At 34.1% G+C, this 27,215-nt stretch overlaps 1 protein-coding gene across 1 annotated transcript in view; it reads right to left on the minus strand.

The window, feature by feature from the left end:
• Nucleotides 1-27,215, minus strand: part of LOC145295838 (sodium-dependent multivitamin transporter-like) — a 248,072-nt gene that overhangs the window by 10,637 nt on the left and 210,220 nt on the right. The window contains exons 12-14 of the mRNA XM_080141552.1: nt 10,721-10,887; nt 7,667-7,767; nt 5,448-5,585 (exon numbers count right to left, since the gene is read on the minus strand). Of these exons, the coding sequence (XP_079997678.1) occupies nt 5,503-5,585; nt 7,667-7,767; nt 10,721-10,887 (351 nt within the window). The 3' untranslated portion in view covers nt 5,448-5,502. The remainder of the gene's footprint in view (nt 1-5,447; nt 5,586-7,666; nt 7,768-10,720; nt 10,888-27,215) is intronic.

Below are 27,215 nucleotides of genomic sequence, written 5' to 3' on the forward strand. Positions count from 1 at the left end.
TTTCTTTAAGCAATCACCTTAACATATGATAGAAATGCTCATCTTCCAATGAAGGTTTAAAGAGATCCTCGAGGGCACGTGCCCCCTAACTTTCATTTACATTTATTTTACTTCTACTTTTGATTATGTTTTGTCCCTCACCCCCTACACACACGTTTTATACGCTTTAATATTTGGCTGTATTCATCTATCTATATTTTCGGACAGACATAGAAATATATTTTATTAAATGTTTCTCGAGAGTTTATATTATTAATCTGTTCTGGATATAATTATACTTTAACTCTTTCTTCAAATGAATTGAATCAAATTTAGCACGAAGCCCTCTTGAGATGCCGTATGTGCTACACATTTCACCAAACTATCTATGACGCAATGTTGGGATAACAAGGTTTGGGGATCAACATACTACTACTACTACTACTACTACTACTACTACTACTACTACTACAGAATAAATACTCGTATAGTCACAAAGTTTGTCAGTTCTCCCACGCACAACTGTACACTAAAAAAAACAAAAAAACACACCATCTACCACTGCACGAAAGCTTTTTTATGAACTAACATACCTCGAATTTCCGGGCAACCAACCTCACTGCCGTCTCGATTTCGACACAAAAAAATGGACCAGCTTCACAAACTAAAGTGTCCTCTTAACTTCAAGGTGTCCATTGTGTCAACTAATATCTGTTGATTCTCTAGCACGCCACTGATTTAGGCTCGATTTCCTCTACTGCTATGTTGAAAGTTTTCGGTGAAATTCTGCTCAATTTTGGTCACATCACACGGAGATGAAGACAATTTGATCTCTGAATTATGAAAAAAAGTGATCTTATCCGACGTGTTTGTTTTTTTAGAAGTTGAAGCGACATCCACACATCAATGGACGTTCACTTCCAGATTTAGTGACACTCTTTGACCATTTCGGTGCTTTGATCTGTCCGCATGTAATTATTTATTGTGGGTAAATCTCAAGACACACGTGTCTGAGAATAAGCTTTCTACATTCATTCGACGATTTAAAGAAATCTAATCGAATTAAAATCGCCCAAATCGATAGAGCAATTTAAGAAAGAATTAATGCCAACTTCCAAGAACAGCTTCAAAAACGTCCCAATGGAAATGGACTGTAGCGAGGCAACATGCTGTCACGGTGCCACAAGTAGTCAAGTGCAGTCTCATCCTCGTTTTGTCCGGAATCGATAAATATTTCCAATAAGAATATTGTCTCTTCTTATCGAATGACTATGTTTTGCGTAATGGTGCTGCCTATACTCGTGAATGCAAATTTCTCAGATGAACAGATGAGCATCGACTTTTACCCCTTTGATTTGTTCATATAATCATTCAACATGAACACATTAACCCCAATAAAATAATTTAACGCTAAAATTATTATTTTTGTGATTCTCACCCTCTACGCCTCAAAGAAAATATTTATATACTACTAAACTTGTCAATGATACGGCCCAAAGTGAATACCGTTTTTACGTATCAAGTCTTGATTGGATAAAAGTTCGCATTGGCATTTATTTTCAACCAATCAACACAAGAAGATTTATTCTGAATTCCAGCGCATTCTATAAAAACAACCACAGTGCGTTCTTTCTCTTTCCTCATTTTCTTTCACAGACAATATGCGTTCGTAAACCACAATCCCGCCTGGGATCTTTTGAAATGAAAGTCATCGACAAATATGACGAAAGAGACATTACAGAATTACTGTACGATTAGTAAAGCACACACATATACACAAGTTCATAGACGCACACGCTCGCTGATGAGCACAACAAAAGAAACGCTAACGCATCATCCTTGTTCATTTATACAAACATGAACGCACACGTTACCAACCGAAACAAACACGTGTATTTAATTTAACCTTTTACACACACACACGCGCACAAAACAAGTACTTCACGTAAGAACGTTACTTGGACACTTTGTACACTCATTTTTCAAGAACTCTTTATTTTTTGTTGCTGAAATAAATTGTTGAATAAAATTAATGTCGTATGGATGGCGTTTGTCATTCTTTAGATAATGTACATACTTCTACACTGATGATCCCAACTGCGGTCTCTCCCACAATATAAACGATGCAAGTTATGTGAACAGCTTTTTAATGAGCTGTATTTCAGTCCATGCCTGGTTTAATTCTGTCATTTTAAACCACGCGAACGCATCCGTTTCAGTAAATAATCCGTTAAAAAGAAAGAAAACATTTGTTTCCATTTTATGGTCAATGCAGACACACATAACAAGGAAATAATTACATGTAAAACCGGTTTGTATTACTTTACAAATATATGAACATTTCTTCTTGTTCCAATGATGATGATATAAACAGTGAAAGAAGTGTGTGTGTGTGGGGGGGGGGAACGAACAAAAACCAATAAAAATAAATGACAACACATGATATAATTTCAACACACATTTGAATGCGCACGAGTGTTTACGAAGTTTGTTATTAAAAAAGAAAACTGATGATGTCACTGTCAACCATATCTAGACTAATTCTAACCACTTTAACATGTCTGGTTACTTCTCGCTTTGCCGAGTGATACAGACATATACACAGTATTGAAATCCATATTCGTAAAACCCTCCCCTTGAGAATTCAAACTATAATCAGATGCCCAGGCCTTCATGTGCTTTAGACTATGCAACATAGCGTTAGTTATATTTTCTCTATCGTTCTCTCTCGATCCAGGTCTGTACTCTAATCAACCACGTCTCTGGCAGCATAGATACAACACTCTCTCTAAATACTAGCAGCCAAGTACACGCATTTGGTGATTTTAATGTCCACCAAAGTTTCTTTGCTTTCTCTCGTTACACAGATGCAACACATAATTTTCTATATCCGATTCCCTGACACAGGCTGTCACTTTCCTGACTCATCTCCCACATTGCCAGGATCAATAAACCTAATTTTTATATCTATTTCTGACCACAGTTTCTGAGCCCATAGCCCACCCGGGAACACTTATCACATACTAATGTTTAGATCAGCCTAAACTTGCGACCTCAAGTTGAAGAGCCACTACTCAAAACGACAAGGTACTTCAAGAAGGCTGAGGGATCACATCAGAGACACTCCATCTTTTCTCTTCCTGTGTGTATTAAAGTGCATGTTCCCACATAGAAGTTTTATAGGAAACACCAGTCTCCCCAATCGCTCACGACTAATTTTGCAGTTGCCGTTGCTCAAAGGCAGCGTGCATTTCGCAGATTTATCCACCAAAAGCCAATACACATAGATAAAAGTTTATAGAAGCTATAAATAATTGTAAACGTTAAAGAGTCGCACGCATTTTTGGAAAATATATTTGAATTTTTGATTTTTAGAGTAAACTGATAGTTTGCTATCTAATGTTCATAAGTGTTCTGATTTTAGAAATGATGCGATCAGGATTCATGGAAATGACCAGGAGTGTCTTTTTTGATGAGTCATATTTTATCTATATAAAAGACTAAAATTGTCTGTCTACTTTTTTTTCACACTACATCAACCAATGCAAACCGAAAATCTATACCATTTATATTTATAAATCATGATATAAAATCTATACCATTTATATTTATAAATCATGATATAAAATCTATACCATTTATATTTATCATGATATAAAATCTATACCATTTATATTTATAAATCATGCCTTGTTTGTAGACAAATAGGAGTGAGAATAACATTACTAAGCCATTTTTAATCTGAACACTGGACCCTGTGTAAAACCAATTTTGTAATAAAGATAACTTTCTGTTAAAACAAACACAGTTTTTTTTCTTTTTCTTTTATATACCATTCACTGGACAAAATGGAGGGGAGGGTAGAGCGGTAGCTCTAGATATATCTAAGGCTTTTGACAGGGTATGGCATGAAGATCTTCTCAGGAAAATCAGATCATACAGTATCACTGGAAGAATACTTAACATAATTAAATCCTTCTTAGATAAGAGAAAAATCCAGGTTATCGTCGACGATCGTACATCTAAACAATATGATATAAATGCGGTAGTGCCTCAAAGGTCTATCCTTGGACCTCTATTATTCCTAATATTCATAAATGACCTTCATGACAAAATTGTCTATGAGATGGGTATATATGCTGATGACACCATGCTCTATAACAGACACGACAGGAAAACAAATGAACACATATCTAAAGAAATAGCAGAAACACTAGAGGATGACCTCCGATCTGTAGTGGAATGGGGACAAAAATGGATGGTCACATTCAATGCTGCTAAAACTAAACTTGTTTCCTTCAATAATTACAAGAAACCTTCTCTACCACCAATAGCAATGGCCAAAGACTCTTTATCTGAAAGTACGTCTTTTAAACTCCTCGGCCTAACGTTCACAGGAAACATGAGTTAGAACAATTAATTACATTGAGAGTATTGCCAGGACCGCTGCGAAGAAGGTAGGTTCTCTCTACCATGCTAGAAAACTACTAATGCCCGAAAGTATCCTGTACCTCTATAAGGCCATCATTCGCCCATGTATGTATGTTGGGCTGGTGCATCTGCTACTAGTCTCTCACTACTAGACAAGGTTCAAAAGAGAGTCGCCAACCTGATAGGTCCTGAACTGTCATCTAAGCTTCAGCCTCTGTCCCATTAACGAAATGTTGCATCCCTCTGCCTGTTCTACAAGTACTTTAACGGTGAATGCCCTGACGAACTGCAAGCACTTGTACTCCCTCGACGTAAATACCCCCGACAAACCCGACAAGCAGCTAAATCCCACCTCTTCACAGTAGATGTAAGAGAGCCTTCTACTCCAGTAGTTTCTTCCCCAGAACCGCTAGACTTTGGAATTCTCTTCCGGGTCCCTGCTTCCCCAACTGTACTGACATGCAGAAGTTCAAGTGTAACGTGAACCGACACCTTGCTGCCCAACTCCCTACATAGTGTCCATGTAGCTTATGTCTCTAATAGTGCCTTGTTTGGGGTGAAAATATAATAAAAAAAAAAGGTAAATACTTGATTTTTCAATTAAAATCTGTAACTTTCCTATTCAATTTGATAATGAAAAAGTTGAAATAAAAAAAATAAACAAGCTGACTAAATACACATACAGCATCTCCGTTGCCCGTATACAAAGTGTTGGCAATACAATTTTTCGTAGTATCTTAAATTCTTAAAAAGCTTAATTATCGGTAAAGAATTAATTTAAAATTATTTTGTATTCTGTATTCTGTATTCTGTTTTTTAACAGAAGAGAGAAAAAAAGACACTTTAAAGCGAATGCATATTTTTTCTTGTTCAGTTAAGTTGACTAAGCCATCACAAACGTGTATTTCAACTTTTTATTATTTTTTTTCACCACAAACGGATATTTTAAGATTTTATATTTTATAAGATATTTTTTTTAATATAGATTATAAAATATTTATTTATAACTTGATTGTATGACATAATATAAATATTACCTTCTTTAGATTTTAGAATTTTGGTATTTGACACGAGGACTGTGCAGAGATGAGATCATGGTTCGATGCGTAGCGAGGGCATTGGTATTGTTCGGTATCGCCATAACGTGTATTTCTTCTTGGAAGTCGTCGTACGACCTACAATGAAATAAAAGCAAATACTTATTTTTGCTTTTCATCAGAATAAAAATGGGGTCAATTGCTGCACATTTTATTGCAATCCTTTCAATATTTTTATTTCATGTGTTTGAGGCGAAATTATTGCATATCCTAAACTGTAATTACTTTTAGTCAATGTTCTTGCTATATTCATATATCGCAAAAACATATGTCAGTCGTGAGGCTACATACACCTGTCTGACAACATGTCTTATCAGGTCTTACTTTTCTATATTGTATGATAGGTACGAGCAAAAATGGGCGGACAAAAATAGGGGGACCTAGTTTTGAAAGCCGATTTATCATAATTTTTTGTAGGTTTCCGACTACTTTTTGATTGTATTTGAAAGATTAAACTAAAGTTAATTTCCTAAAGGAAAAAAATATTTGTACACGTAAAAAAAAAAAAAAGTTATGAAAAATGTTTTCACGGCGAGCTACTCAATTCAGCTAAATTTTGAAGTTAAATAAATTCATTGTAGAAATCCTTTAAAAGTTTTCTGGGTCTATTTCAAAGAAAATTAGTAAAGTCCTAAGATATTGAATAAAATAAAATAAACACCTTGTTTGTACAAAAAAACATTAATTAGCCCCCAAACCGAGTGATTTTGTCATTCGCAAAATGCAACAAACTAAAGTTTTGTATACACGGATTTTACGAAGGACCAAAATTTCAGGCAGTCGAAAGACTGTGAACATAATGTCATGCAATTAAAAGGGAGGAAGGGGTATGATATTTTTCTTTTTTTTCCCAGACGTGCATCCATACATTCCTATTCTGAACGTTTGTATAAATTTTTCCATTTTTTAATTTAATTATTTTTCTATGTTCCTGTTTTTAAATTAATTGTTTTTTAATTATTGTTCAATATTATATAAAAAAATATGTTATGCCAAAAGTTTCCCATTCTTGCGAGCAAAGAAATTATTAAAATCTTGCATATAAAAATTATGCGAAACCTGTAATTTAAAAAATAAAGTAGAAATATTTTTTGCAATTATAATTTTTGTGTGTGAAAATATTAAATAAACAATGCTTAATTCAATGGTAATATCGGTAGTTCGAGAAATTCATTTTTCTTCGAGTTATATCGAATTCATTAATATGGACTTTAAGAGCTTTTTCGTAATAACCCTGTAAAATTATTTTATTTTATTTGTAAAAATTACGATGCTTTATTTATATAAAAAAAAAACCCAAAACAAATTCTTGTGTTTTTTATTTACTACTGAAACCATAACTTTACTAACGGTATTTTTTGCTTAAACTAAATAATACATTTCCACTAAGATTTAAATAAAAGTAATTAGTTCATTATATTCCGCGATCATTATTTGATAAATACTGAAAATTTGAATAAAATTGGTTAATTTCCTGATTTTTGGTGATTTTTTTAAGTAAAGGGAGGGATCAAAATGTTTATACATTTTAAAGATCGGCATTCATTTTGCCCGTACCTATTGTATGAAGTATTACCAAAGTTATTGAAAACATTGGTAATTCAAAAACTATTCATCTGTTTAAGTTGAAATTTTGCATGTCGTGATAGTGTTATCAGAAGCAACAAATCCATACATCAAGTTTATAAAAAAATCAGAAGTTGAATTTCGACCAGGACTGAACTATTTAAGGTTAAGGTCAGCATAATATAAGACATAGGACTTTATTGGCTACAATATGAGTCAAGTACCGAGTCTATGATGATCAGAACCGAAGTTATCATCAAAATTATGATTTTTATCTTTTCTGTGACCTTAACGTTTGACTTAGATATTCCAAAATTAGGTCAGGTCTAAATTTGGACACGGAATATATTTTGATCAAGTTTGAGACTATTGGTTAAACGATATGGTTACTAACAAACTCGATTGTACACCTGATGTTCTTGGCGGAGGTAATCATTATTCTGCTATTTTGTTACAACAAAAATATATTTGGTAACAAAGAATCTAAACGGTAACGGATCATCAGTCACGTTACATGATTAGTTAAGTTACTTTTCTTCATCCACTATAAAAGTGAAACACAAAATGTTGTGAATTTTGAGTGGAACACTCACCTGTAATTAACGATATGAATGATCCAAGGATGAGTACAATTAAAACCGCATAGAAAGCATACCACAGGTAAGAAATCGCATAGAAACCATTTAGCCCATATCTGAGAAGAAATAAAAAGAGAGAAAGAAAAATAGAATCAATTTTATAGAAAAGAAAGAATTTTGTTGCTTTTGTATGGAACAAAACAAAAAAATATTTTGTTGCTTTTGTATGGAACAAAACAAAAAAATATTTTGTTGCTTTTGTATGGAACAAAACAAAAAAATATTTTGTTGCTTTTGTATGGAACAAAACAAAAAAATATTTTGTTGCTTTTGTATGGAACAAAACAAAAAAATATTTTGTTGCTTTTGTATGGAACAAAACAAAAACATGGAAAGAATATATGTATCACTTAAGTGTATTCAAACAAAAACAAACAAACCAAAACAAAACACAAAAAAAAAAAAACTGAAGACATTCAGATAAAATGAAGGGCCAAATGCAACCCGAAAATAAAGGCTGACAGAGGCAGCCAAGGTAACACGTTACCAGTTATAATATTTCGTTATAATATTTCGTTATAATATTTCGCCAAATGTTTCTAGACCGTTTAGATTCAAAGGGATTTTCGGACTTGAACAAGATACAAAGCAGACATATAAAGCTTATTGCTTATAATGAATCGCCCATAAAGTGCTTTGCATCAGTCAACATAACATGCAGATACAATTCTAACCAGATTCTAACAGATTCTAACCAGATTCTACATCGTAGACTTAGGTCAGATCAAAATCTAGGACTGTGATAATGCATTGCGCTATAACAAACGAAGCACAGCAACCTAAAGCAACAGTATCAATAATTTAACTAGGTTGTTCCTTGGACAATTTTACAGAATTGGAGGCAATGAAACTTCACTTAAAAGAAAATGCGATATCCTATAAACATAAAAGAAAATGCGATATCCTATAAACATAAAAGAAAATGCGATATCCTATAAACATACTCACAATGAGTGTTTCCCATTAACAGACTTTGAAGTTTATCTCGTCTGTTAATGGATGGAAAACAATGACAGAACACAGATTAGTGTTCAAGTCTGTCAATATCAACAAAAGCAGATGGCAGTTTGAAAATGTCTAGACTCTACAAAACTGAATAAAACACTCAAGTGATGCCTGCTCAAAATTCCAACATCTGAAGAACTAACGTACAAATTTAATGGTGCAAAATGTATCTAAGAAGTGAATGCCAAAGATGATTATTGAAATCTAAAATTGGATCCATGAAATTCAGTACTGACAACATTCTGAATGCCATGTGGTAGATACTCCTTTGAGAGACTTTCATTTGATCTGCTCCAACAGATAATGGACCTCATCCTAGATCAGTGCACTGAAACCTATGACATCGCAGATGATATGATGCATGAACGAAATGAACAAATCTCGGACAGTTAATGAAAGTTGCAGAAAGACGAGAAATTATATTCTAAGAAAGGCTTCATTGAAGAAAACCAAATCTTTTTCGAATGATAGACGATGAGCTTGATTCAAGGAAAATTTTTGACATCCATAGAACATCAACCTCAAAGAAGAAGAAAGAGCTTCAGGAATTTCTTGGTCTAATCTAAATAACTCTTCTCAAACCTGGTAAAAAAGTAGCAGCACTCCGACAACTATTAAAACGGAACATGCAATTCGTGAGGGATGATATCTGATGATTATGCAACATTACAGTATTATAATACAACTGTACCAATCGACACCAGCCAGAAAGGTTTGGGAGCAGCACTACTCCAAACAAACAACGAGAAAGAAGAGAGACTAGCATCGGCAAGCATCTGAAGGGAGATAGATCCACAGCAACGATGAACCTAGAAGCATCTGCACCACACCTGTGATATCCCCAGAATCTCATGGAGAATCATCAGTTGACATAATATCAAATCACACACCCATGAAACAAACTAGCAATGGAAGACCTATTCCAGATGCACCCCACAAGAGATCCTACACTCATCAAAGAGTTCAAAAAACATCCAGATCCGATCATGTAATAAGATCACCTACAAAGTTCAGTTGTAATAAGGATAGTCCCCAGTCGAACCATCAGACTACGTCTTTACATGTGCCATAGTTCTTTTGTGTTTTAGTAGTTTTTGTTGTTTTGGAAAAAGAGGGATACGATGTGAACACAGCCATATTGGCTATATCTTTTGTTATGATATTCTTTCCGCAAGTTAAGGGACGGAAGTACCTATATGTAACTTTATATTATATTCATAATATGAGTTATTTCCCATGCACCATAAAAAAAGATTTAGCACAATATGGCTGTGTCACATCGTATCCTGACTTGTGTCGTTCTTATTACTAATCTATTAACTACCGTCAAACGATAACATTACACACGCATATAAATCATCTGACTCTTTGAACCTTTTCGGTATTCGGTCGCATACTCATCGACTTGTTTTATTTTTCGTTTCGTATCTGAAACAACCTGCCTGATGAAAAGGCCGACAATTCTGAACACTCACATAGCACGAAATTTATAACAACCAATTACGCCCCCCCCCCTCGCGCAAACAGCATTGATTTTTAAAATAAGGACAACAATTGACTAAAAAAAAAAGAACGTTTGACGAATGTTATGACGGCGATAGTTGATTGGATGTAAAATATGTTCAACCATTTTTATAATAATTGTTATAAAATGTCACATGCGTTACACGTTGTGTGTTTATTATTTTGCATAAACTGGAATGTGGCCTAAATTTGCATCAGACATGTAACAGTTACGTATGCAGTTGATTTCCAGCTGATTCACGTGAATTTAATATGAATGTTTGTCAATTCGTATCGATATACCAAATCATTATCTTAAAAGTGTCTTTTGCTGCCCAAAGAGGATTACTAAAATAAGGAATGACTTAATTTGAATTATCAGCATTTGTTACAATTACATCCAAATATTTTAAAGTAATTGAATAAAAAATAACAACAATCAAAGAAAGACATAAAATAATTTTAAGAAGAGAAAGTTATTTTTAAAAAGAAACATCTTACTGATTTTTAAAGAGAGTCCGATCTGGTACTGGTATTGGTACGCATGTATTAGTACTGCTATTACTTCCGGTCAGAGATGGATGTTTTGATTCGGCGTGTATGACAGCAGAGCCAACGATCATCCAGATCGTCATGAGAGAAGCAGCGATGAAACCGACAAGAGCTCCCTGTGAATAGAAGTGAACAATTACGTCGAGGAAATTCGTGTCTCGTGTCAAAAGAAATTATTCAAAGACAAACATTCTTAAAAATAACGAGCTACAAATTTTCGGGTTTCGTCAAACTATGATGACTAAACTTTATCGAAAGGCTCAAATTAGCAACCCTGCATAAATTTCTGCACTGATTGGAATAAACTGTCGTCAGGTGGAGTTATGTTTGAACTTTGGGATGGATTCGACAAAACTATAATTCCGCCCAATCGTCCAATCATTTTACTGTTTTCTTTTCTAGTGATATGCGATTTTGGATTATCTCATTGAAACTATAGTATTTCTCCTGGCTTCAGATAATGTATTTTAGAGGACGGGGTTTGCCAAGAACCACGCTAACAATTATGGTAAATGCTGCTAAATTGGCGAATGAAAAGCTGAATGAAAACAGATTTTTTGTGAATGAAAAAGAGAAAAGTAAAAGAACAAAATATATTTATATGTCACCAATTTTACAGAGATGTAAAATATAATTTAATCGATGAAAAGATTTAAAGTCGTTAAATAGGGAGCATTAGAAAGTTTGTATCAAATTCCATTGTGAATGTGTGTGTGTGTGTGTGTGTGTGTGTGTGTATTTACCTTCTTGAGGGTTGGGAATCAGCTGTGAAATGATTTTCAGCTTGGGGCACTTCAAAAAATTCCTTAGATGGTTTTTATTGTTGTTGTTGTTGTTATTGTTGTATTTGCTTTCAATTAGTCAAGTCGCACTGTTTGTGTTGCTCTGATTTTACTGTTGCTCTGATTTTACTGACCGATTCACTGTTTCTTTTTTTTTTTGCCAACGGCTTGTTACTTTTTGGGTTTAAAACAAGCAGAAACCATTTTCTTTGATTGAATAATTCATGTTTGTTATTTCATCAGTGTGTAATGACTTTGATGAAAAAAAAGAAGCAAAAAGAAAAGAGGAAAAAGTAATCTGAGCGAACAAAGAAAAAAAAAAAAGGAAAGCTTCTTCTACTAGTATTATACTACTGGGTGGAACGATAAAGTTGTCGTCCTAAAGAAAACAACACTACAGCTATATTTTAAAACTTTTATTGAAAAAATCAATTCAGGTAACTTGATTATGTAGTAGAGCTGATTCAATGTAGCCGCATTCAGCCTCAATCACCGCCTCAATATGGATCCAGAACTGGGAGCATGCTTTTTCCACAAACGCCAGCATTGACTTTGGTGGTGACTTTTAAACCGACTTGGAAGATGTGAGGTGGCATAATGTGGCCTTCACTTAGAATCACACCAAATACCATATCCGTGGCCAGATGTTTGTTTTCATCACCCTTGGTACGCCCCTGTTATTTGTGGCAATCTAGCGATGCATTTGGAGAGTGCTGGCAATGATCCTGTTGTCATAACTTAGATCGGTAGAGAACACGAATTCAGTGGCGCATCTCCGATCTTGCTCGTTTAATATTGTGTCAGGGTTAAAAGTTTTTATCTATCTATCTATCTATCTATCTATCTATCTATCTATCTAGTGATAAGTTTGTTATGGAGAGGTAAACGAAAATAAACTCGCGTCTGGGCCGAAAAAATGGACAATGGAAATCCGGGAATTGTAATGACCGATCCAGGTCATTACAATTCCGCAAGTTACATAAACATAAATCGTTTATGGGTCAGGCCGTTTTATGTGAGCAGGGTGCAAATGAACTCGTGCCCGGGCCGACAAAAATGGACAATCGAAGTCCGGGAATTATAGTGTCCGGGATCTATGACGTAAATCGGTCGTGGGTCAGACCAAAGCAAACACCCGGGCTGGTCAAAATATGGATCATTGACGTCAAATGGGTTATGGGTTACCAGATCGAGAAAGTCCATAAAAGTGAAATGGTAAACAAAGTCCAGACAGACAAAGAGAGATAGACATGCAAGGAACCGACTGTCACGTTCGCAACCCACTTCTACCACCACCACCTCCGCCGCCGTATTGTGTCTATATGAATATTTTCTAAATAAACCAAGTCTGTTTTATAACAAAGTGTCTCGATTTCATTGATAAATGAATCAACTGTCATTTTAATCACTAGACGATTTCCAATAGACATATACGTAACAAGTTGACAACACCAGTGACCTTGCTAGGCTAAGAATAGAAATATTGTTTTGGTCAAATAAGTTTAACTCAAAGTTAATTATGTAAAAAGTTACGTGATATGTTTATAGCTTTAGCTGTACTTAGCTATAAACATAAGAATTTAGAAATCCAAAACAATAATTGATAAGTGACATTGATCACACGACATTTAGATAAGTGACCGGAAGTCACGTTAAGAATGCGTGTCCTTTAATCGGCTACATCACCCGAACTGACAGATCAAAAAGATTAGAGCAGAGAGTTTGGGTTTTTGGATGTGCTCCAAAAAGGCCGGGAAGCGAGGCTAGACAAACGCAACATGTAGACACGTAATAAACTCTGTGAAACACTGAGACATCCCAAATTAAATTTATATTTATAAAAAATAAATTCGTTGTCTTGTGGTTTACAAAGAAAAAAGTAAAGTATGTCTCAATCGTCAGTATAGTAGGCATTCATCACAGCGCCAAGCAGCAGGAAGACAAAGGACCCCCGGACAGAAAGGTATGAAGCATCTTTTTCCATATATCAACCATCACTCGCTATACTACAGTCACTTTCAACCATGATAGAAGGCTCCTATCACTCTTGGGATTTGTAAACAACTGGTTAACTAGTCTGCGACGAAACCCCCCCCATAAAAAAGCGGTTTTCATCAAACGGAAATAGAATCATGTCTTTTCTCAGGCGACAATTTTATCGCCCTACCCTGTAGCAATTCACACATCCGTTTCTAATCTACCACAATATTCCTCCCGAGTAAAACGGAACTAACATATATTTTCATTAGTTTTTGCTTTGATTTCTACGTTTCTCTCTAAATACTTATGTGTTACTATAATTCTTTTGAACAACTACGCAGTTATTAAAAGTAAAAGAAATATTTTTTCGGGTAACTTTTCTACTAGATCTCTACTAGCAATGTCGATTTTGTCAGCATTATTTATTTCGATAGTTCCCTCATTAATTGTAGCTCCGTCAGCCTGTACTGTAGCAGATGAAATTGCAACGAACATAAGCAGGAGCGAATTCTCGCGGGTCGAGATTTTGAATACACTTCCTTTCTGACTTGTCCAATCAGAAGCCAGCTCTCAGTCACGTGACCGTATTTATAAAAGGTTAAACCGGCAACACACTCTCTTTTTCTTCCTAAATCTTGGACTGACATCAACTTCATGCGGACTGGACCTGTCTACTCCCAACTTCTCTCTGGGGACTCAACAGAACTCATCCGGCCTTCGGGCATGGGGTTCGGTTATCTGTCCACACGAACTCTCTTTCTCATCTTACATTACTTTCTCTGATCTTTCGTGACGCACGTTTTTATTACTAACTTTCCGGAGACAAATAATACATCATAGATACAGACCATAACTTCAAAGTACGCACATGAACTCTTCTATTTCAACAGGCATGTCTAATATTTGATCTATATCTCCACACAAGAACCCCCCTCCCCCCGACCAACTTTTTCTCTATACAAACCTACTAATGAATAAAATCAATGAAGCTGTTATTAAAACTTAAGAGAAATCATTGTTTTTTATTCTACAATTTGACGACTACCGACGTGAAGACGAACATTCAACGTTCGTCGACTTTTTATTCGACAATGCTTTTTTTTGGTATTGCCGTTATTATTAGTTGGTTTTGTGTGCTGTTTAAATCTATTTATTGATACAGCGTATGAGTACAGTTGCTCATTTCAATCTGAAAATGATTTGTTGATCGTGTCAGAACTTTAGAAGAACCTGAATAATAATGTGCTTCGAACGGTTTTTCTACTTGATTGACCATACTTTCTCACAGGAAAGTAAAGTTTTTGGTTTCGAATTTGCATGATGTCTTTTTAAAATTTTTATTTTTCTCCCTTTTCCTTCTTTCTTTTATTGTCTATTCTTCTTTTCTGATCACCAGTATTTCTTAGCAATCCTTATTTCTCTTATTTGTATGCCCTTTTTTAAAAATATTTTTCTACATTTATTAATGGTTTTTATATTATTTATATGTTTTTAATATTTTTTATGTTTTTTTTTTTAAATATTATGTACTTTCCTATCTACGTACGTTTAATCCCTTTTATTTACTTATACTATAAGGTTTTGGATTCTTATTTTTCTTTTCTTATCAAATATTTCTTAAATTATATGTTCCCTTGATGTTGTAACCAGTTTTCATCTATATATTATATTTTGTCTAAAGCTTGTTTTTCTACTCTTCTGGTGAGAAGCCTTTAGCTTCGAAATACCATGGTCTAAATAGGTTCTTCTCCCATATTTTCTTTCCTTGGTGATTTGATGTTATAATAAAGTTATATTTAACCTTTAATGGTCATCTATCAGTTATCTTCTATAATATATATCTTACCTGTTTAAATGTATGTATGTATGTATGTATGTATGTATGTATGTCTGCCTAAAACTTTCGACAGACGCAACGGATTTTCACGAGATCGGTATTATTTTTAAGCTCGACCCTTCGGATGACAAATATCGAACAATTGGCTAAAACATTAATTCCTTCACTCTCAACTGGGCACTTTTCTACAGTGAGGGGTTGTGTTACATGATAAGGGCTGTCCCCTTTTCATGTAAGTATAAAAATGGAGAATTTAGTTTAAAATGAAAATGAAATAGCAATAGACAAATTCGAACCTCGTAATCTAGGTTTAGAAATAGATTACGTGTGAGAATTTAAAAATGTAAAACAAACATTTGTTTAGAATATAGATAAATATTTCAAGGAAAGAATGTTAACTATCAAGTTTGTTATGAAATTTTAAATTGAAAGAATGCAGCTTATAAGATAATGTTTTTAACATATTGGATAAATAGGTTACTGAGAAATAGGAAAAGTTTTGGACACGTACGTCCAGAGCACGTGAAAGAAGGCACATGTTTTAACATGTGTATGACGTCACAGAAAATAGAAAGTTCTAGGAATAGAGAAAAAACTTGAGAGTTAGTCAGTCAGTCAGTGAGAAAACTCGGGGAGAGTCAGGCGTCTAGGAAGCGAGACGTCACTTCAAGAATAAAATGTGAGACTTTGAATTCTTGGTGATGGAAACACGGCCGTGTGACGAAATAAACCATCATGTGTTTTTGTAAAGCTCGTCTTGTCTTATGATTCTTACGAAAAGGTAAAGTCCAATTGTATTATATATTTGTGTTATAAAATGTCTTTTCATACACATCTCGACTTCTCATATCCACAATGAGAATCAACATCATCATGTCTACACAATGTCCGAACTGTCTGAACACTATCCCTTCACTCCAAGAGTTTCTTCTTCTACACAAGAAAAGAATGAACATTTAATATATAAGAATCTCTCCTAACATGAACAATATATCTCTCTGAGTACATCAACATCCCTCTTAATAAATCTCTCTCACTAAGAAAAAGCATCACTTATAATAAGACTCTCTCTCAAGACAAACAATCTAATAAAACTCTATCACTTAAACCCCTATATAACAAACAGTAATTTGGTGCCGTAAATGACCAGACCACCCAGCAAGTGTTGGTTTAAAGAAAAGAAAAAAAAGAACTTTGGTTACCACGGGAAAAAATTAAAAACACAACATTTTAAAAGGGTCCAACATAATTAAAAAAATAAATAAATAAATAATACCACGGAAAAAAAATTACACGATCACAGAAATGAGAACAAAAAAAAAGAACAAAAAAAAATTGAACACACACGCACACAGAGAACAAAAGATACAAGAAATATTAAAAAGAAAAAGAAGAAAAGGCCGATATGCCGTAAAAGAAATCCGTAGTAATGAATGGAAATATAGTAAACAATCACCATGCGTAATTCATTGATAAATGAATTGGTTTGTTAAAAAAAACAACACACACACACATACACGCAAATGCAGAGATTGTGTCACCCATTATTGTTTTGAAATTTGTATGAAGTGTCATTAGAAAATTTGTGTCAATATGAAATCGTTTGGACGAATTGTTGAATTTAATCTGTCAATCAAACACGAATTTTTCAAAGGTGGCATGTGGTCTTTGAAACAGCGTGTAAAGTCTGTTTGGAAATGCATTTTTGTGTTCATAGTTGAACTTTTCGGCTTTTTATTATTTTTTTTTTGTGTGTTTCATTTGAATTGTTTTCGAAAAAAAAGGGACAATTGTTTTGGACAGACTGTTGAATTGTTGTTTGTTACAGATGATTTTTTTTGTTGTTGAAAAAAGTTATAACTGTTGCAAAATGTTTAAATGTATTAAGGTATTTTTTTTTGAAAATGTTTTTATGATGTTGAACAAATATTGGAAATTGTCTTATGTATCTAAATGTTATTGATTTTCACAGCAAGAATTCAAAGTCAGCAGTAAATATACATTAGATTTAAACAGTCTAGGAGAAAATAAAACTAGTTAAGACGTATGGTTGGCTTACAGATTCAATTAGAATTTTAGAAGGGGGACAAGAATTAAAATTACGTAAACGGGTATTTGGAGAGTTTTTAGATGTGATAAGCCGTACGAAAGATGTTTTGTTTTAGCATTTGGTTTTGTTGTTTTTTTTTTTAGAGATCCTAAAAATTTTTCTCCAAGAAAAGTGACTTGGTAGGGATTGATAAGCACAAGATGTGCCCCGATACGAAAAATTTGGGAACCTGGTTAATTAAGTGCTTAAAATAAGCTGGTTGCACGTAACGACTCCAAGCAAATTGGTAAGACTTGGCTTAATTAATAAACAGGCGTTGGAAAGAATACGAAAATTCTTAAGGGGACCAGTAAACCGATGAGAGGTAGTCCCGAGGCAATCACATATAGCTTAATGAAGTAAGAGACAGGCAAAAATATGCCGTAGATTACCTAAGAAAGATATAACCTTGTATTTTTTTTTTAGAGAAGCATGAATGTGGGATATATCTGCTGGATCTTAGAAGCTGGTGAGAGAAAAGAAAAATCACAAAACAATCGGGCTTTTAGATAGAATTTAGAGCGCTATTAAGGTGTTGGGCGCGAAAGGTGTTAGTTAGTTAGGGGTGATATTTCTAAATCCTCGTCGAAGTTTCAAGAATCCAAGCAAGGAAATCCGAGTGAATCCGTATGAGAAAAAAAAGGTATATCTTAAACTTCTGAAGCCAACCACAAAGATTTAAGTATATGAGCTTTGGTATGTCCCGTATAAGATAGTTATTGAATAAAAAAACAAAAAACAAAGCCATACTTGATAAGATTAACCATGCGGAAAGAGAGACAAGAACACTTTTGGGACGAAGGAAGTCTTCCATTTCGAGAAAGGTGAAAAGCTCTAGTCTGTGGCATATGGGTGGCTGGAAAATAGCTGATGTGAATCATAGGTAAAGACCCTACACCCAAAAAGTAAATGCCACGAAGATCAGAAAGGTTCTGATCTTATAAAAAAATAAATAACTGTGAAGTCGGCCGTGAAGGGCTGACTGACAGAGATTTTTTTTTTAGCCTGATCTTTCTAGCCGTGTGGTTGTGTAGATGTAAAAATAAAAAAATGTACTAAATTTAAAAATGCATACATTTTTTTTTTGTGAAATATGGAAGGGAGGAATGTTACATGATAAGGGCTGTCCCCTTTTCATGTAAGTATGAAAATGGAGAATTTAGTTTAAAATGAAAATGAAATAGCAATAGACAAATTCGAACCTCGTAATCTAGGTTTAGAAATAGATTACGTGTGAGAATTTAAAAATGTAAAACAAACATTTGTTTAGAATATAGATAAATATTTCAAGGAAAGAATGTTAACTATCAAGTTTGTTATGAAATTTTAAATTGAAAGAATGCAGCTTATAAGATAATGTTTTTAACATATTGGATAAATAGGTTACTGAGAAATAGGAAAAGTTTTGGACACGTACGTCCAGAGCACGTGAAAGAAGGCACATGTTTTAACATGTGTATGACGTCACGGAAAATAGAAAGTTCTAGGAATAGAGAAAAAACTTGAGAGTTAGTCAGTCAGTCAGTGAGAAAACTCGGGGAGAGTCAGGCGTCTAGGAAGCGAGACGTCACTTCAAGAATAAAATGTGAGACTTTGAATTCTTGGTGATGGAAACACGGCCGTGTGACGAAATAAACCATCATGTGTTTTTGTAAAGCTCGTCTTGTCTTATGATTCTTACGAAAAGGTAAAGTCCAATTGTATTATATATTTGTGTTATAAAATGTCTTTTCATACACATCTCGACTTCTCATATCCACAATGAGAATCAACATCATCATGTCTACACAATGTCCGAACTGTCTGAACACTATCCCTTCACTCCAAGAGTTTCTTCTTCTACACAAGAAAAGAATGAACATTTAATATATAAGAATCTCTCCTAACATGAACAATATCTCTTTAAGTCTCTTACAACAACATATCTCTCTCTGAGACCTTTCAACATACCTCTCTCTAATAAGACTCTCTAAGACTCTCTCTTTTAAGAAGACCCCCAATATAACAGTTGCTTTTTCGTCGATATTTTCGAAAGTCAACCCCACTTTTCGATTGACTAGTCTTAATTAAAATATTTGTCACTTCCGGGTTAGTGATAAGCGCAACAGTAAAGACTTCACGTTCTTTTCATCCTTCGCGGTACAGGTTCGAGCCTGCCTGTCTACTACCATTTTATTTTTGCTCAACACACACCTTCAAACACCCGGGCAACACCGGGAACTCAGGCTAGTATCATATATATATATATATATATGATGATTGCAACGTCTTGTCAGACGAGTGCCACTCCCTCAGACATTTAAAATTCATGAGCCCAAATGTCTGAGGGAGTATCTATACAAATATGATGTTACAGAGTCTTAGCTTTGTACGGCAGCTAAGTCTCTCTCTCGGTTCAAAATGTTGAGATCCAGCAACAAGCAAGAGCAAGATAGCCAGCAACAAATTAAACTGCAGACCAGCTTAATGCGGGTACTGGTCTTCCGCTTTATGGTTTTTTTTATCAGAGATTTGCTTCTCCTAGAAAGGTTGCCTTCACCACGGCTTACGGGAGCCCTCTCTACCCCAATACACATATACACACACACAAATATACACGGTGCTAGTTGGCCGTTGACCCAGAAAAAGAGTTCATTCGCCCTTTGGAAGGTCTTGTTTTTAATCCTTCAGGGAGACTAGCCGCCCTCCTCACCAAACAAGTCTGGTGGGGGAACCAGTTTAGTCGCCAGTGACCCGACCATGAGGCAGGTAGTACTGGGTTACATGGTACCAGTAGCATATGACATGACCTGACATATATATATATATCACAGCGTGAGACATGATATAATTATTTCCACAGTCGAGCAACGCATAATCGGGTTTCGAATCCCGAGCTCGGATGTGTCTAATTGATGAGCCCAAATGAGGGTAAAACTCGAGGCTTGGATTTCCGGTTTGTTGGCTTTCATGGCTCGTTTGAGATGCGATGTTGCTTGACTACGGAAATAATTACGTCATTTCTCACCCTCTAAAAATTCTCTTATTAATTGCTCGCTTGGTTAGCATGTTGGATGACATCGTCATAGCGAGTGTAAAATTCTACTTATAATACATCGGCTTGGGTTCTCATTGGTTAGATGGCCACACCCCTTTTATGAGACAAAGTAGGCTCATTCCATAGTTGGGTTTCGCTGTGGTTTGCTCAGTGGAGTAGCATCAGTTTTTGCTGCCGGGGCAATCGGAAATCCCCCCCCCCGCTGGCATATAATTACCTGTTTTGCCCTTCCCTGCTGGCATATAATTAAATGTTTTGCCCATTAGCTGGCATATTATTACCTGTTTGGAATTTATAAATTTAAATGAGAATATTTGAAATTTGAATTTATAAATTTAAATGAGAATATTTGAAATTTGAATTTATAAATTTAAATGAGAATATTTGAAATTTGAATTTATAAATTTAAATGAGAATATTTGAAATTTGAATTTATAAATTTAAATGAGAATATTTGAAATTTGAATTTATAAACTTAAATGAGAATATTTGAAATTTGAATTTATAAACTTAAATGAGAATATTTGAAATTTGAATTTATAAATTTAAATGAGAATATTTGAAATTTGAATTTATAAATTTAAATGAGAATATTTGAAATCTGAATTTATAAATTTAAATGAGGACATTTGAAAGCATGAAAAGGTTAAGAAATGATAAAATCATTTTTATTTACTTTTTTATTGTTGTTATTACGAATTTTCCCCAAAACATGGCTGTATCAAAGAGAGGATAGTCCGATGTTTTATTTTTCTTGTATCCGTACTTTTTGAAATCCATGTGTATAATCGCTCGGTTTAAGCACGAAAGTTAAAAAAATTGTTGTTGTTAATAATGTTTCAATACTTTATAAAAATAGTTAAATTTTTTTTAATGAATGTATTTATGAATTATGAATTGAAAATGAGGCTATGAGTTTATTTTTTTGTAGGAGAATTATCGGGAGGCATCAAGTCGGTTGAAAATTTGCAAACATACTTTTCGCGCTTTTTTTTGGACAAAGTTATCAATAACTCTATCAAAATTCACTCTATCGACAAGTTCCCTCGATATGGAGAGGGTTACCAAGTCTGTAAGCCTTTTCTAGCTCAGTTTTGATCGAAAGTAGTTTTTATGAGTTTCAGTTTCGAGAAAGAGCGCTCACAACTGGAAACGCTAATAGCTCGAGTAAGGAAAATGCGCAGCAAAGTCACAATATTAGGGACGGAATCCCCAAGATGGTATCTCTGTATAAAGTTCAAAAGTTCAAGAGGTCCATTGATTTTGTCTTTTCCGGAAGCTTTCACAAAATACTGTAATCTCTTCCTTTCGGCAAAGAATTTATCTTTTTCTATATCTTCGTCAACTTCACCAAGCTGACAATCTATAACAGACAGCATGTCCCATCTCAACTCAGTATCAAACCCCAGTGCTGCATCAGTCAATCGTTCACCACCCATTCGTTTCTTTTTGCAGATACGATGCTCCATGCTTAACCCCATTTCAGAGCAGAGTGTTTTTGACTCGTCTATTGCAGTGTTCGCCATCTTTTCTCTATTCTGAAGAAGGCAACCTCTCATCGCCGTCAGCCTGACAGAACTTTGTTGCAGATCGAGCCCCTTTTCTTGAAGATATTTCTGGACATCATTGATTTCTGGGAAAACTCAGAAATAAAACAAACGGGAACGATAATACAGAGTTGAGAATTAAAGATGCATCTGATCTTGTGGTTGCATTTTCTCCTTCTTCTGTGAGCTGATACAGGGCAATGACGACTTCCAATAATTTTTTTACCACAACATCTACAGCATCTGCTCGACTACTCCATCTAGTTTCCATAGTCCGCTTGATACTTAGACCGGTCAACTGAATCAAGGCGTCCTAGCGATGTGTAGATGCAGAAAAGAACGAGAATAACCGGCCCAGTATACCAAAAAATGTAACAGAGTGAACCGCTACAGAAGCGGCATGTACACAAACCAGATTTAATGAATTGTTAGTGCATGACACAGATAGAGATTTTGGATTGATTCCGGAAATTCGTTTCTGCACATCAGTGGCGTGCCATAATAACAGCATTGTCAAATGCCTGGTCAATACAGTCACCAATCTGAATCACATCGTTCTCCAGTTCTCTCAAAATCAGTTTAGAAATGTCTTCTGCACTTTTACCTTTTGTGTCGATAAAGCGGAGAACGACTCCTCCACTGTCACTTTATTTTCATCAATTTTTTACGTAGCGCAACACCTCACTGATTTGGTCCTTGTGAGATACATCAGGAGTGCAATAAAAAATTATGCAAAAATATTTGCTTTCCTTGATCTGATCGATGATTTTCTTTCTCACCTGCTTTGCCAAAATGCTCATAAATTCGTTTTGAATTTCTGATGACAGATAAGAAGTAGCGATTTTTTTTCCCAGGTTAACTTTCACCAAATGTCCACGAAGCATTTTACCTTTTGTTGTTGCTAAAGTTCGAATTTTCGCAGAAAAAAACATGGCTGTATCAAAGAGAGGATAGTTTTCTTTTCTTTTTCTTCATAATGTTATTATTAAGAGGTCGAGCCTCTCGTCAAATGCAATTTTCTTTCCCAGGTTAACTTTCACCAAATGTTCACGGAGAACAGGGTCATACTTGGCCAATAAATTTACCAATTCCAAAAATTTACTTTTGTTTTCTTGATCTCTTTCGTCATTATAGTTGTCTTCCCGGTGACCCCGAAGTGCCAGATTCTGCTTGGCGAGAAACCTGATGATGTCCAGCAATCTAGCTATAATTTCCCGCCACTTCTTAGTTTCCTTCTCGTTAAGATGTTGCTCTACTTTGTCAACTATGTTTCCTTCAGCAAGTCGGATCTCTAGATCCTTCCAGTTGAGAAACGCTTGAGCAATATTAATTGGACGTAAAATGATTTTTCATTTCAGAGACATTGGAGCATTTTAGAACACTAACCAAAAATTATTATTTTTCTCATGGAAATAAATTCTGTAATCTTTTTTTTTTTTGGGGGGGGGTCTAAGCGATTACGCATAGTTTTACAATCTTGCCAGTCAGACTTCGGCTTAGTGAACATTTCTACAATGTTAGAGTAGCCTGGAAATGATTATTCATCATTTTAGGTTAAATTAATGTACGAAAGTTTAAATTTACATAATTGTTTGTACTTTTTTCCGGCAAGATTTTCAAGGTGTCCATATGCAATCGTATAAAACAAAATGAAAGTCGAATAAAACAAAAGGAAAATATCATTTTAGCCAAGGGTGTTAGTCTAAAATCCTCACAATATTAGTAAAAAGTATTTCTATTATAATTATCTGTATCTTGATTTTTTTTTGCATTAAAACAAATCAAGCTACTACATATCTATGACATTGTCAGTAGTAATAACAGGGCAAATATTGATGATTAGGAATATGGAATTCTTTGGTAGAGATAACGTATAGAATAGTTAAGAATACATTCACATCCGTTCTTAAGTTAAGAATTGTTTTCTATATAGTAACTATGTTATTTAGAAACTCATGTTTAAAATGGAGAGGGGAATTTGTTAACTATTCTGTTTCTATACCGTTTTATTTTGCATAACAATCGTTAATTATTTTCAATTGTTTATGAAATATACAAATAATATTTTGTCAACTAATGACAAATGCAAATCAGCTTTGTTTTAAAAGAGAAATGCATCTTTAGCTGTTTCATTATTTTCAATCAATTAAAAGAAAAACATAAATATTTAGAACCCTCCCCCGTATACTAAGTGCATTTTTTGTTTTGCAGACATGAGAAAGTTATAGAGTAATTCGAAAATAAAAAAAGACAAAAACAAATCACTGATTAAATATTTAGAAAAAAAAAAAAACGGAGTCGTGAATCGTATCGGATAAGAATTCAAGACAGAATCGGTAATTGAATCGGAATTGGGAAAATTTTGGAATCATTCCCTCACTAGTACACACACACACACACACACACACACACACACACACACACACACACACACACACACACACACACACACACACACACACACACACATATGTGTGTGTGTATATATATGTATATATATATGTGTGTGTGTATATGTATATATGTATATATATATATATGTGTGTGTGTGTGTGTGCGTGCGTGTGTGTGTGTGTGTGTGTACATGTATGCATATATTACATATATACACCAAGGGGATCGGACAAAAGGACACCGAACAAAAACCACCAGCTAATTAAATAAAAACAGGTGAAATTCCAAATGAACCACAAACATTAACAATCACCTTTTATATTTTTATTTTAATTTAATTAAATTTAGGAAAATTAGCCACGGGGAACTAATTTTGGCAAGGTATGAAAATTAAGCATCTACGATATAAATGTCAATCGAAGTCCATTCTTAAAGACGATATAGTTTTAAATAGGATTCAAGTGTCCCTCACAGAAATATACATATTTTTTAAATATTTACTCTTGTTTGAAAGCAAATATGTCGATTTTTCTGAGTTAGGGTTAGGATTCTAAGGAGATTTTTCTTGTATTATCTTTTACAATTCATAATAAAAATAAAAAGTAAAAAAATTAAAATCCTATTATCAGAATTAATTCATCATAATAGATTTCGGTTTAATCATAAATACGCCAGTGATTATAAAATTTTGTTAATAGTTTGAAAAAAACCTATTACCCTTTGATTGTTCGAAACTTGACAAATTCGCCAGTATTTAAACTATCAAATAGAAAGCCACTGAAATAGTATTTGAGGTGTAGCGCTTATTTCCCATTTAAAATTATATTCCTTGATATGACGATCATAAAATCTGTTTACACTCAATTTTTATTACGTACTTGCTTAAACAATTCCAAAATTACGTAATTTTCTGTTGATTATTTTCCGTTATATCATTTAATTATCAGTGATGTTTGAAAGTATTTTTCTTGACAAAAATGTTTTATTTAATTTTCCAACTTTTTTGGAAACAAGTAAATCAACTGCTTTCTTTGAAATGTTGCATAGAGAATTTATGCAACCTTTTTTAAAACTTTGTTTTACAAATAAAATAAATTTACATCGTATTTTGATGTTATTATCATTTTTGTTTTAGTGATGATTTAAAAGCAGTAAATATTTATCATTATTCTCAATAAGGAAAAATTAAATTAAAAATTTAAAACAATTGGTTTTGGAATCGTAAATTAGGAACAAATTTTTCCGATTCCGATACCTCCAAAGGTTCCGATTTTTTACAACCTTTTCGGTATAAAATTTCAAATTTTTTGTTAACTTTTATTTATTTTTATTTATTTTTTCTATTTTCTATTTTAACCTCTCAAAATGCCGTCGCCTGATATGTGCCGCTCGTACAACACATTTTCCGATTCCAATACTCCCAAAAGTTTCGATTTTTTACAAACTTTTCGGTATAAAATTTAAGATATTTTGTTAGCTTTTATTTATTTTTTCTATTTTCTATTTTTACCCCCTTAAAATGCCGCCACTTAATATGGGCGGTTCGTAAAATAGGGACACATTTTTCTGATTCCGATACCTCCAAGAGTTCCGATTTTTTACAACCTTTTCGGTAAAAAATTTTGATTTTTTGTTAGTTTTATTTTTTTTTTCTGTTTTCTAGTTTTAACCTCTCAAAATGCCGTCACTGACGTGTGCTGCTCAGAAAATAGGAACATATTTTTCTGATTCCGATATCTCTAAAAGTCCCGATGTTTTACAACCTTTTTGGCATAAAATTTCAGATATTTGTTCGCTTTCATTTATTTCTTTTCTTACCCGCTAAAAATGCCGCCCTCTGGAACGTGCCGCCTTCTGGACCGCGCCCTCTGGGGTGGAACACGCCCCCCCGCCCCGCCCTTGCTACGCCACTGGGTTTGCTTGATCTGTTTTAATAATTAGATTTTCTTGTGTGTCACGTTTGTCCAAGTGGCAGAGTACTCGCCTCGCATACAAGAGATTCGGGTTTCGAATTCCAAGTTCAGACCTATCTAACTGATGATGAACCCAAAATAAGGACGAAAATTGAGTCTTGGATTTCCAGTTTTATGGCTGCGACGTTGCTTGGCTGTGGAAATTATATATATATATATATATATATATATATATATATATATATATATATATATATATATTCTTTCTGTGATGCAAAATTCGGCAATTAAAAAACTGCATGATGAAGCCGTTAATTTCCCTAAATAATCTTGAACCGAAGTTTACTTCCGGTGTTCTTTCAATCTTATATACCGATTAATGTATTTTCGTTACCTTTATCTTTTTAAAATTTTAGAAGAAAATACGGCCCAATATTTCAACTTATTTTTAAAAAGTTAATTTAAGTATTTATCTGTGCCGTGTTTTAAGCACAGTTTTTTTATGCATGATAATTTTATGTACACTTTTTAGTAAATGTCCAATAATTTCTTTCAGAATACAATTGGAAACATATAAGCCATTAACAACGAAGATAAAAATAAAAAAATACCTATAATCATTTTATATGCTAAAACTTTCTCATAATATTTCGCAAACATCCGCCAATAACAACAAGCTGTGATCGCACAGTAATCGGACAGTATGAAAATGGTTTCAAAAAATTCCGTAACGATAATTCGAACCTTGACACTGAAGAAGGTAGTGAACGGTCATGCTTCGTCGTAAATAAACATTTGAAACCAATTACTGAGGAACATCCTCGTTAAAAGAAACTATATATCATTCCGGTAATAAAAAAAGTAA

Source organism: Euprymna scolopes, chromosome 2, assembly GCF_053919585.1.
Source record: "Euprymna scolopes isolate OS-2025 chromosome 2, ASM5391958v1, whole genome shotgun sequence".
NCBI lineage: Eukaryota > Metazoa > Mollusca > Cephalopoda > Sepiida > Sepiolidae > Euprymna > Euprymna scolopes.